A 13,143-nucleotide genomic window follows, 5' to 3' on the forward strand; every position below is an offset into this window, starting at 1 on the left:
AGCATTGTGCTCTGTGTCGCTGCTGGGAATAGTGGTACACCGCTCACCCGCCACTGTATAGCATTGTGCTCTGTGTCGCTGCTGGGAATAGGGGTACACCGCTCACCCGCCACTGTATAGCATTGTGCTGTGTGTTGCTGCTGGGAATAGTGGTACACCGCTCAGCCACACTATATAGCATTCTGTTTACTGTTCTGTGTCTGCTGGGAATAGTAGTACACCGCTCGCTCAGCCACACTATATAGCATTCTGTTTACTGCCACTCTGTGTACCTCGCTCAGCCACACTATATAGCATTCTGTTTACTGCCACTCTGTGCCTTCTGGGAATAGTAGTACACGGCTCACCCGCCACTGTATAGCATTGTGCTCTGTGTCGCTGCTGGGAATAGTGGTACACCGCTCACCCGCCACTGTATAGCATTGTGCTGTGTGTCGCTGCTGGGAATAGTGGTACACCGCTCAGCCACACTATATAGCATTCTGTTTACTGTTCTGTGTCTGCTGGGAATAGTAGTACACCGCTCGCTCAGCCACACTATATAGCATTCTGTTTACTGCCACTCTGTGTCTTCTGGGAATAGTGGTACACCGCTCACCCGCCACTGTATAGCATTGTGCTCTGTGTCGCTGCTGGAAATAGTGGTACACCGCTCACCCGCCACTGTATAGCATTGTGCTCTGTGTCGCTGCTGGGAATAGGGGTACACCGCTCACCCGCCACTGTATAGCATTGTGCTGTGTGTCGCTGCTGGGAATAGTGGTACACCGCTCAGCCACACTATATAGCATTCTGTTTACTGTTCTGTGTCTGCTGGGAATAGTAGTACACCGCTCGCTCAGCCACACTATATAGCATTCTGTTTACTGCCACTCTGTGTCTTCTGGGAATAGTGGTACACCGCTCACCCGCCACTGTATAGCATTGTGCTCTGTGTCGCTGCTGGGAATAGTGGTACACCGCTCACCCGCCACTGTATAGCATTGTGCTCTGTGTCGCTGCTGGGAATAGTGGTACACCGCTCACCTGCCACTGTATAGCATTGTGCTCTGTGTCGCTGCTGGGAATAGTGGTACACCGCTCAGCCACACTATATAGCATTCTGTTTACTGTTCTGTGTCTGCTGGGAATAGTAGTACACCGCTCGCTGAGCCACAGTATATAGCATTCTGTTTACTGCCACTCTGTGTACCTCGCTCAGCCACACTATATAGCATTCTGTTTACTGCCACTCTGTGTCTTCTGGGAATAGTAGTACACCGCTCACCCGCCACTGTATAGCATTGTGCTGTGTGTCGCTGCTGGGAATAGTGGTACACCGCTCACCCGCCACTGTATAGCATTGTGCTGTGTGTCGCTGCTGGGAATAGTGGTACACCGCTCAGCCACACTATATAGCATTCTGTTTACTGCCACTCTGTGTCTTCTGGGAATAGTAGTACACTGCTCACCCGCCACTGTATAGCATTGTGCTCTGTGTCGCTGCTGGGAATAGTGGTACACCGCTCACCCGCCACTGTATAGCATTGTGCTCTGTGTCGCTGCTGGGAATAGTGGTACACCGCTCACCCGCCACTGTATAGCATTGTGCTCTGTGTCGCTGCTGGGAATAGTGGTACTGTGTAGCATTTCTGTACTGCCACTGTACTGCTGCCAGTCAGCGTGTACTGTAAGGATAAGTGAAATGAGGAAGAAATCCGGTGAAAGAGGGAGGGGCAAGGAAAGAGGTGTTTCCCCTGACGGTTCACGTACAGGCCACAGGGGAGCACCCAAGAAAACCCACTCAATACCGCCCATGTTGTCCAGGACAACAACCCTCACAAATCCAAAAGAACAGGACCAGATAATTACTTGGATGACCTCTCAAGCGTCCAGCAGTGGGTTAAGCAGCACCAGCACATCACGCACGAGGTCCGAGTCCTCAGCCAGTTACAAGGAGCCAGTGGGCACAAAGCTGACACAACCGGCAGCGACACCACGCACACAACTGCCAGATAACCAGTCCGATGAATTACCTCAGGACACAATGGGGTATTCGCAGGAGCTATTCCCAGCCCAACAAACTTCCACCTTTCAAAGGTCAATGGAGGAACAGCCAGAAATGTTGTGCCCGGATTCACAACCATTAACTGTGGGAAATGCACCGCGCACTGAAATACAAGGCGAGTCCGAGGAGGACTCGGAAACCCAAATCCCAGAGCAAGTTGGGCAGGAGGGGTTGCAATTGCAGGAGGTCGGCCGACAAGATCTGGAAGACGACGTTGGAGTGAGCTGCGCAGAGGTTGTTCTGGGGAGCTCTACTCCACGGTGGCGGCCCCCCACAATGACATATGACGAGTATGAGGAGATGGAAGAGGAGGGTATGGACAATGTGGACAGAGACCCAGATTTTGTTTGTGAACGAGAACATCGCCGTCGTAGCAGCAGCACAGATGAGTCTGTTGAAGAACCCACTGCTGCACAAGTTCGCCTTGTGCCACAAGGTAGGCGGCGCGCAATTTCAGGCACCACAAGCGTGGAAGTTCAAGTGAGAGGCAAAAGAGGAGCAAACAGAAATCGCCAGCAAGGCAGGTGCTCCAAAGTCTGGGCTTTCTTTGAAGACTGCACTGAGGGTGTTACCATGGCGATTTGCAAGGTGTGCAAGACCCGCCTGAGCAGGGGGAAAAGTATTAACAACCTCTCCACCACCAGCATGAGCCGCCACATGCTATCCAAACATCCCACTCTGTGGGCAAACGCGGCAGGACAGGGTACCAGCAACACTGCCTCCCTTGGGTTCACCAGGCTCACCACCAGACCCGCCTCAGCAGCAGCAGTAGCCCAGCCATTGCGTGGTTCACAACATTCACAAACATCAGACGACGCTGACACTGTCACTTTCCGGAGTAGTGCTCTTGAGGTCTCCCAGTGTTCATCAAACACAACAACCAACAGCCCTTCCGTGTGCAGCGCTACGGTCCAGTTGTCTGTGTCAGAGATGTTTGAGCGCAAGAGGAAATTGCCAGCAAATGACCCCCGGGCCGTGGCAGTAACAGCCAGCATAGCCAAGCTTCTGGCCTGCGAAATGCTGCCATATCGAGTGGTGGAGACAAACAGCTTCAAGGGCATGATGTCAGTGGCCATCCCATGTTACGTGGTTCCCAGCCGCTACCACTTTGCGCGCTCTGCAGTGCCTGAGTTGCATGAGCACGTGGTCAGCAAAATAACCCGAAGCTTGAAGAATGCCGTTGCCTGCAAGGTTCACCTCACAACTGACACCTGGACGAGTGCGTTCGGCCAGGGTCGATACATCTCCCTTACCGTGCACTGGGTGAACCTTGTGGAGCCTGGCAGCGATTCCTCACCTGCTACGGCGCGGGTGTTGCCCACGCCGCAAACAGCTGCACCGCCGTCCCTCCCACTGGATAACAACAGCAGCACCTACCTCTCTGACTCCTTCTCCTCCAACGCATCTCAAAGCTGTACCTCATCTGGAAACACTAACCCAGCAGCAGTAGGATCGTGGAAGCAGTGCAGCACAGCTGTTGGCATGCGTCAGCAAGCGTTGCTGAAGCTGATCTGCCTTGGGGATAAGCAGCACACAGGGGAGGAAATTTGGAAGGGAATAAAGGAACAGACGGATTTGTGGCTGGCACCGCTGGACCTGAAACCGGGCATGGTTGTGTGTGATAATGGGAGTAATCTCATTCGCGCTTTAAGGTTGGCTAAGCTGACACACATCCCTTGCCTGGCGCACGTGATGAACCTAGTAGTTCAGCGGTTCCTGAGGACATACCCAGGCGTGGCCGATCTTCTGTTGAAGGTGCGTCGAATGGCCAAACATTGTAGAAATTCCAGTACTGCTTCGGGGGCACTCGCCAAGATGCAGGAGCGCTTCAATCTCCCCCACCATCGCTTGCTGTGTGATGTCCCTACGCGCTGGAATTGTACGCTGCACATGCAAGCCCGCTTTTGCGAGCAGAAGAGTGCAGTGGTCCAGTACATGACGGCGCAGTACCGAGGCGCATCCGGACAGCTGCCAAGCTTCTGTGGATCCGATTGGGCCAACATGTTGGACCTCTGCCAAGTCCTCCAAAATTTTGAGCAATCCACGTTGCTTGTGAGCAGTGACAACTCTTCAGTCAGCATTACCATACCACTGCTGTGTTTACTGAAGAGGTCAATGTTGAAAATCAAGGAAACAGCTGTCATGATGCAACTGGGGGAATCTGAAGGAGAAAACGATCAGCGTGATGGTACCAACATCAGGCCATCCGCCTCAGGGAACGCTGGCCCCAGCAGCTATGATGAAGAAGAGGAGGAGGAACAGCTGGAGTTGGAGCAGGAATTTCATGCCACCACTGACGAGGGCCAGAGCGGTGCACGTTGGACTTCCACAATTCAGCGCGAATGGTCAGCAGAAGCAGACCAGGAGGAAGGTGACGACTATGATGCATCACAACAACTATCACAACGCTCACAAGAGGATGATGAGGATTCTGGTAGGACTCTGGCACACATGGCTCAATTCATGCTAGACTGCATTGAACGTGACCCACGCATTGTGCTCATTCTGGACAACACCAATTACTGGGTTTATACCCTTCTGGATCCACGGTACAAACACAATGTTCCAAAACTGCTTGAAGAAAGAGTCAGACAGGTCAAAATGGAAGAATACCAGCAGGCCCTTGTGGAGACTTTAGAGAGGAGATTGACATCCTCCCCCTCCTCTAGCCAGTTGTACGCCGACAGACTGACTTCCGCAAACCCAGGACGACCAGGAGGGCAGCAAACAACGCAAGCCGCAGCTAGTGCCCAAAAGGGAATGGTATCGGCAGTGTCCTTGGAGTGGGCAAATTTTCTGACACCCATGCAGCAGCAGCCCACTGAACAGCAAGCGTGCAGATCCACCTCCAACACCGATCGCCTGGAGAAGATGGTCAAGGACTACATGTCAGATGACTTAGCTGTGTCGAACAATCCATCTGCACCCTTCAACTATTGGGTATCGAAGCTAGACACCTGGCACGAACTGGCAATGTACGCAATAGAGGTGCTGGCTTGCCCGGCAGCCAGCGTTATGTCGGAACGCTGTTTCAGTGCTGCCAGAGGCATCGTCACAGATCGGCGTATCCGCCTCTCCACAGAAAATGCAGACCGTCTGACTCAAATTAAAATTAATCAATCCTGGATTGGAAATGACTACGCAACACTCCAGGACCCCAACCAAGTAACATGACCAATGAACATCTGGGATGGTGTAGCGTTTCCGGTCCCTGTTTATTGAACCTCTCATCTGTATTACATTTATGACTGCATGGCGGCAAAAAGCATTGCTGCTATATCCGCACGCTTTTTGTCCTCATGCAAGGCCTGGGTTGTTGTGTCTCAAAAAGCATGGCCTTCTCCTCCTGCGCCTCCTCCTGTTCATCACGTCTGCTGCTGCTGGGTTAGCGTTGCCGCGTGGTCCCTGTTTATTGAACCACTTATCTTTATTACATTTATGACTGCACGGCGGTACCTCATGCAAGGCCTGGGTTGTTGTGTCTCACAAAGCGTGGCCTTCTCCTCCTGCGCCTCCTCCTGTTCCATCACGTCTGCTGCTGCTGGGTTAACGTTGCCGCGTGGTCCCTGTTTATTGAACCACTTATCTTTATTACATTTATGACTGCATGGCGGTACAAAGCATGCTATCCGCACGCTTCTTGTCCTCATGCAAGGCCTGGGTTGTTGTGTCTCACAAAGCGTGGCCTTCTCCTCCTGCGCCTCCTCCTGTTCCATCACGTGTGCTGCTGCTGGTGCTGGGTTAGCGTTACCGGTCCCTTTTCCTGGAACCTCTTCTCTGTATTACATTTATGACTGCATGGCGAAAAAAAGCATGTTACCTGTGCAAAGAAACATGACATTTTCCACATTTAAAAGACAGTTTTTCCTTTGAAACTTTACAATCAATTTTCTCAAAAACTATAAGCTCTTTTTCAAATATTTTTTTTCCTCTTGTACCCACTCCCAAGGTGCACATACCCTGCTAATTTGGGGTATGTAGCATGTAAGGAAGCTTTACAAAGCACGAAAGTTCGGGTCCCCATTGACTTCCATTATGTTCAGAGTTCGGCGCGAACACCCGAACATCGCGGCGATGTTCGGCGAACGTTCGCGAACCCGAACATCTAGGTGTTCGCCCAACACCCTCCAGCGGTAATGGGCGAGCTGAGCTCGACTATACCGCTCAGGAGGTTAATTGACTCCAAATTTTATTCCCATCCTTAAAATTGATAGATTTCTTATTTTCTATGTTAATTTGAAGGAAAATAAACCAGGATGGAAAGGACCAGTGTGGTTTGAATTATAAAACAACATATTTTTCTTTGTGACCAGGGGTGTGGCGGCGGTGTGATTAGGGGTGTGGCTTAAAGGGACACTTAAGTCAAACAAAAAAAATGAGTTTTACTCACCTAGGGCTTCCAATAGCCCCCTGCAGCTGTCCGGTGCCCTTGCCGTCTCCCTCCGATCCTCCTGGCCCCGCCGGCAGCCACTTCCTGTTTTGGTGACAGGAGCTGACAGGCTGGGGACGCGAGTGATTCTTCGCGTTCCCAGACACATTAGCACCCTCTATGCTGCTATATGGTATATGATATATGCTATAGCAGCATAGATGGCGCTATTGTGGCCAGGAACGCGAAGAATCACTCGCGTCCCCAGCCTGTCAGCTCCTGTCACCGAAACAGGAAGTGGCTGCCAGCGGGGCCAGGAGTATCGGAGGGAGATGGCGAGGGTACCGGACAGCTGCAGGGGGCTACTGGAAGCCCCAAGTGAGTAAAACTCATTTTTTTTGTTTGACTTAAGTGTCCCTTTAAAGAGGAACTCTATCCATAAACTAAAATTGGTAAGCGCTGCTGTAAGTGCCTACAGGCGCCTGATGATGGAAAGGCCGTTCACTCCCCTCCCCAAGTGCCTCCCTCCCTCCTTCCCTAGGCAGAGTCCTGATAAGAGTGCAAATGAGAGGTTACTAACCCTGCTCTTGGCATGAGATCTCCTTTCAGCCAGGGGCAACTTTAGCAACTTAATACTGAGGTTCCTCTAGCTACCTAATACTTGTGGGGCACCTCTAGCTACTTAGTATTAGGTAGCCAGAAGTAACATTAAGGGGGACCTGTTGTTACCTATGACAGGCAAGGGAAGCACAGGAGAAGTGACAGCTGGGACAGCCAACACAGTTGTGGTGCAGTTTGATGGGGTTTTGTAGGTTCATGGCGGGGGAAGTCTAAGGTGCCAGGACATCTGTGCCTATAGGCTCCTGCGAGGTAAATCCGGGCCTGGGAGTGATGCTGGGACTTCGGGGCCGCTTCGTCAGACAAAACTCCAGAGGTATATATAACTTTGCATTACAGCAGCGCTGACAGATTTTTAATTTATGCATGGAGGTCCTCTTTAACCCTCCTGGCGGTATGAAAAATTCTGCCAGGAGGCAGCGCAGCAGTTTTGTTTTTTTTTAAATCATGTAGCGAGCCCAGGGCTCGCTACATGATAGCTGCTGCTCAGCGCCACCCCCCCGCCCGCTTTGATCGCCTCCGGCGATCTCCGATCAGGAAATCCCGTTCAAAGAACGGGATTTCCTGGAGGGCTTCATCCGTCGCCATGGCGACGGGGTGGAATGACGTCACCGACGTCGTGACGTCATTGGGAGTCCCGATCCACCCCTCGGCGCTGCCTGGCACTGATTGGCCAGGCAGCGCACGGTGTCTGGGGGGGGCTCGCACCGCAACGGATAGCGGCGATCGGGCGCGGGGTGGCGGCGATCAGTGTGCTGGCGCAGCTAGCACTTTGTCCAGCAAAAAAAAAATTATGTAAATCGGCCCAGCAGGGCCTGAGCGGCACCCTCCGGCGGCTTACCCAGTGTCACACACGGGGTTACCGCCAAGGAGGTTAAGTGTCCCTCTTTCTTATCTCAAAAGTTATAAAATATAAAACCAAAAAGGTACATAAAATCATTTTTAAAAATCCCTTACACACGATGCCCAGACAAAGGGTACCCCGAAGCCAAAGAGCGCGTGCACTGGCCAGTATCAGGTACAAAAAGCTGAACGGTGTCACTCGTCTCCTTCCCACTTATTGCTTGGGACAATAGTATTTACTGTAAAAGTTTTCACCAGGTTTTTTTTATTAAATAGATTTTTTATTAAATGTATGTATTACCTGTGTCCATGTCCAGTGCCTGTATAGTGGAAGGTGTCAGGCCTCGTTCACATCTACCTAGCACAGATGGCCGTGCGATCTGAACGCAGCGCATACGATCGCACGTCATCAGAAAGAGAGAGAGAGAGAGAGAGAGAGAGAGAGAGAGAGAGAGAGAGAGTTCACTCAGATTGTGTGTGGAGGAACTTGGAGGCTGCTTGAGAACAGATCTCCCCCTTAGGATGTGCTGGGATTACCCTTGTGGGCATGCCAGCGCTTGGGCTTGTGCCCCTTTTAGCCAGGAACCAGGCTTGTTGCAGGTGTAGTTCCTGTGCCGGGCCAGTTCTCTCATGAAGCAAGATGAAACATTTACATCAGGTGCAGAGATTACAGGCATAAACTGATAAACTGTGTGTTTACATTAACAGCACAAAGTCAGAGTAGGAGGAGAAGTGAAAGCAGAGTGAGGTGAAGAGATCATCATTGGAGAAAAGCAGCTTGATGTGCTGTGTGAGAAGTCTAACAGTGAGTGGGGAGGAGGGGAATCTGTGCGATCATTCCAAATCCGGAAGGGGGCGCATCACCACAAGTTTTCCTCAGGCAGCAAAAAGTCTAGAACCAGTCCTGCTCCTATGGGCCTTGCTTCAACCAGTCACAAGCTGACTACAATCTGCAGCCGCTCAGTGAAGGAGACTGGGGTTGCAGCCGTATACTCTCCCCTGTAGAGCAGGGGTATGTTGCGGTATACTATGCACTAGTCAGTGGTGAGCGGAGCCTGCACTCTGTCATTTATCTTTTGGAATGCCCCTGCAATCCACAATATGTGGGAAATAAAACAAGCATCCCACAAAAGATTAAACAAACACAGAGAGAACATAAAAGAGGGCCGTCACACACACAGCATCTCCAAACATTTCAATCTAGTGCACAAGAGACAATTTAAAGGGACCCTAAACAAAAAAAATAAATGGAATCTGGACTTCCCTGGGGCTTCCTCCAGCCCCTGTAGCCCGCAAGGTCTCTTGGCATCTTCTGGGTCCCCTCCGTGGTCTCGCTGGTGGCTCTTTTCACCTGGTGACTTTGGCTGAAGGCTCGCATGTGCAGCCCGTCCGCACACCCAACACGTTCGCCATAAGCATCCTATGCATGCGCCGTTCTTGAAAGACTGAACCATGCGTGCGCAGGATGCTTATGGTGAAGGGCATGTGATCGCGATGGCTGCACGGATGGGCAACGCATGTGAGCCTTCAGCCATGCCATGCATGGAGCCGCCAGCAAGACCACGTAGGGGAACCAGAGGACACCAGGGACCTCGCAGGCTACGGGGGGCTGGAGGAAGCCCCAGGTAAGTCCAGATTCCATTTATTTTTTGTGTTCATGGTCCCTTAAAAACTAATACGAATAACCTTAATAGAACAGATAATGGATTCCCATAGATTAAGCTGCTTCAGAACCTTGTGCAATAGGGAAACCTACTGGATTCTCCAATTAGAGACACTGATACCCAATGGTCTGACTATAGCCTTGGAAAATATGCACTAGACTTTTCATTCACAAACTTTACATGCAGTACTTATTGTTTTTGTATAATTCTCTTATATTTACTGTATATACTTTACATATAATAATTCATACAAACTTTATATCAACATATTTTGCGGAGGCCATCAGGACAGCTGCCAGAACATGCCTCTCCCCCTTCAGTTTTTTTCCCACTTCGTTTGGCTCTGGTGGCCTTTAAAGTGAACCTCCGGACTAAAAATCGACTCAGCAGCACTGAAAAGGCTTTGGCATCGATTCATAAAGCATTACCTCATGCGGTAATGCTGAAAACAGCAGACTTTATCGACCACTTAGCAAAATGTCAATTCATAAAGGCTGTTACCGCATGAAAAGCTGACATTACCGACCAGGGAGATAAATTACCGACTTGGCTGTAGTTACCGACAACACGTCAGTAAATTGTCAGCAAATGTCAATTCATAAAGCCTTCAACAAGCGGTAAGCCTGGCGGTAGTTACCGACACCTCTAGTGAGGCGATAACAAGTTACCGACAGCTCTGATGAATGCAAAAGTGCAGAGAGCCGAAGTCTGTTTGAGTCATCAGTGGAGAGAGCCAGAGAGCCCTCTGTGTGAATCATTTGGGCAGGGAAAGACTGTGTGACTCATCTGTCTGAGTCATCAGTGGAGAGAACCAGAGAGCCGTCTGTGTGATTCATTTCTGCAGGGCAAAGAGAGAATCGAGACACTGCTCTACTCTACCGCTCAATGGGCTGCGGTAATTTACCGACCTCCAAGGGCAGCTGGGGAAATCTTTATGAATTAGCACACAGACCGGGAAAATACCGAGTGCGGAATTTTCCCTACAAGATTTTTTTATCGCACTGCTGTTTATGAATCGAGGCCAAATTCTTTAACAGTTTCACAGCATCAGAACTTTGTTTTACTTATACAAGCCTCATTTTTAGCTGCATAGAAGAAAACTGCCTGGGCTTTTTTCCCCTGATGCTGTGCAAAGCATGATGGGATTTCTAATTTTGTTGTTCTCGTTCTGCTGTTTTGGTGCAATTTTTTTTTTTTTTTTACACTTTGAATTTGACATTTGAAGCCTAGCGTGTGCAGCTGGGAGGGGTAATCAGGACACAGGATAGTTGTAACTGTGTCTCCTGCTCCTTGTCAGCTCCTTTCAACCAAAAAGATGGCTGCCCCCATGACAAAGATGGCAGCCCCCATGAATCACAAACATTTGCCTGTTCTTTTAAAACAGGGTAGGTAAGAGATTATATTACCTATCTATTCTAATTAACATAACTAATGTAACTTGATGACAGTATATTTGTTTAGGCTGAAGTTCCCCTTTAACCACTTCCCGACCGCCGTATATACAATTGGCGGCCGGGAAGTGGACCCCGCAAGGACCGCCGTATGTACAAATGGCGGCGGTCCTTGTACGGGCATGGGCGGCGCGATCGCGTCATTCGTGATCGGGGTTACTAGTTACTAGCACCCGGATCGCCGCATACAAAGTGTATAATACACTTTGTAATGTACACAAAGTGTATTATACAGGCTGCCTCCTGCCCTGGTGGTCCCAGTGTCCGAGGGACCACCAGGGCAGGCTGCAGCCACCCTAGTCTGCACCCAAGCACATTGATTCCCCCCCCCCCCCCGCCCCCTGATCGCCCACAGCACCGCTCAGACCCCCTCCCTGCCCACCCCCCAGACCACTGTTTGCACCCAATCACCCCCCTAATCACCCATCAATCACTCCCTGTCACTATCTGTCAACGCTATTTTTTTTTATTCCCTAAACTGCCCCCTGCTCCCTTCTGATCACCCCCCCACACTCCCCAGACCCCCCCCCCCCCCCCCTGTGTACTGTATGCATCTATCCCCCTGATCACCTGTCAATCACCCATCAATCACCCCCTGTCACTGCCACCCATCAATCAGCCCCTAACCTGCCCCTGGTGGGCAATCTGATCACCCACCCACACCAATAGATCGCCCGCAGATCCGACGTCAGATCACCTCCCAAGTGCAGTGTTTACATCTGTACTCTACCCTAAACACCCACTAATTACCCATCAATCACCCATCAATCACCCCCTATCACCACCTGTCACTGTTACCCATCAGATCAGATCCTAATCTGCCCCTTGCGGACACCCAATCACCCGCCTACACGCTCAGATTGCCCTCAGACCCCCCCTTATCAATTCGCCAGTGCAATATTTACATCTGTTCTTCCCTGTAATAACCCACTGATCACCTGTCAATCACGCATCAATCACCCCCTGTCACTGCCACCCATCAATCACCCCCTGTCACTGCCACCCATCAATCAGCCCCTAACCTGCCCCTTGCGGGCAATCTGATACCCCACCCACACCAATAGATTGCCCGCAGATCCGACGTCCGATCACCTCCCAAGTGCATTGTTTACATCTGTTCTCTACCCTAAACACCCACTAATTACACATCAATCACCCCCTGTCACTGCTACCCATCAGATTAGACCCCTATCTGCCCCTAGGGCACTCAATCACCTGCCCACACCCTCAGAACGCCCTCAGACCCCAGCCCTGATCACCTCCCCAGTGCATTGCTTGCATCTATTCCCCCCTCTAATCCCACCTTGAGACACCCATCAATCACCTCCTGTCACCCCCTAGCACACCTACCCATCAGATCAGGCCCTAATTTGCCCCAGGTGGGCTCCTGATCACTCGGCCAAACCCTCAGATCCCCCTCAGACCCCCTTCCGATCACCTCCCCAGTGCATTGATTGCATCTATTTTCCCCTCTAACCACCCCCTGAGACACCCATCAATCACCTCCTGTCACCCCCCTAGCACTCCTATCCATCAGATCAGGCCGAATACAACCTGTCATCTAAAAGGCCGCCCTGCTTATGACAGGTTCCACAAAATTCGCCCCCTCATAGACCACCTGTCATCAAAATTTGCAGATGCTTATACCCCTGAACAGTCATTTTGAGACATTTGGTTTCCAGACTACTCACGGTTTTGGGCCCGTAAAATGCCAGGGCGGTATAGGAACCCCACAAGTGACCCCATTTTAGAAAAAAGACACCCCAAGGTATTCTGTTAGGTGTATGACGAGTTCATAGAAGATTTTATTTTTTTGTCAAAAGTTAGCGGAAATTGATTTTTATTGTTTTTTTTTCACAAAGTGTCATTTTTCACTAACTTGTGACAAAAAATAAAATCTTCGATGAACTCGCCATACACCTAACGGAATACCTTGGGGTGTCTTCTTTCTAAAATGGGGTCACTTGTGGGGTTCCTATACTGCCCTGGCATTTTAGGGGCCCTAAACCGTGAGGAGTAGTCTAGAAAACAAATGCCTCAAAATGACCTGTGAATAGGACGTTGGGCCCCTTAGCGCACCTAGGCTGCAAAAAAATGTCACACATGTGGTACCGCCATACTCAGGAAAAGTAGTATAATGTGTTTTGGGGT

General features: G+C 50.6%; 1 protein-coding gene across 1 annotated transcript in view; it reads left to right on the forward strand.

Moving 5' to 3' along the window:
• Positions 1 to 2,977: 2,977 nt before the first annotated feature.
• LOC137540944 (deoxynucleoside triphosphate triphosphohydrolase SAMHD1-like) overlaps positions 2,978 to 13,143 on the forward strand; it is a 372,279-nt gene continuing 362,113 nt past the window's right edge. The window contains exon 1 of the mRNA XM_068262118.1: positions 2,978 to 3,028. Coding sequence (XP_068118219.1) covers positions 2,978 to 3,028 — 51 coding nt within the window. The remainder of the gene's footprint in view (positions 3,029 to 13,143) is intronic.

The sequence above is a fragment of the Hyperolius riggenbachi genome, chromosome 12 (assembly GCF_040937935.1).
Source record: "Hyperolius riggenbachi isolate aHypRig1 chromosome 12, aHypRig1.pri, whole genome shotgun sequence".
NCBI classification, from domain to species: Eukaryota; Metazoa; Chordata; class Amphibia; order Anura; family Hyperoliidae; genus Hyperolius; species Hyperolius riggenbachi.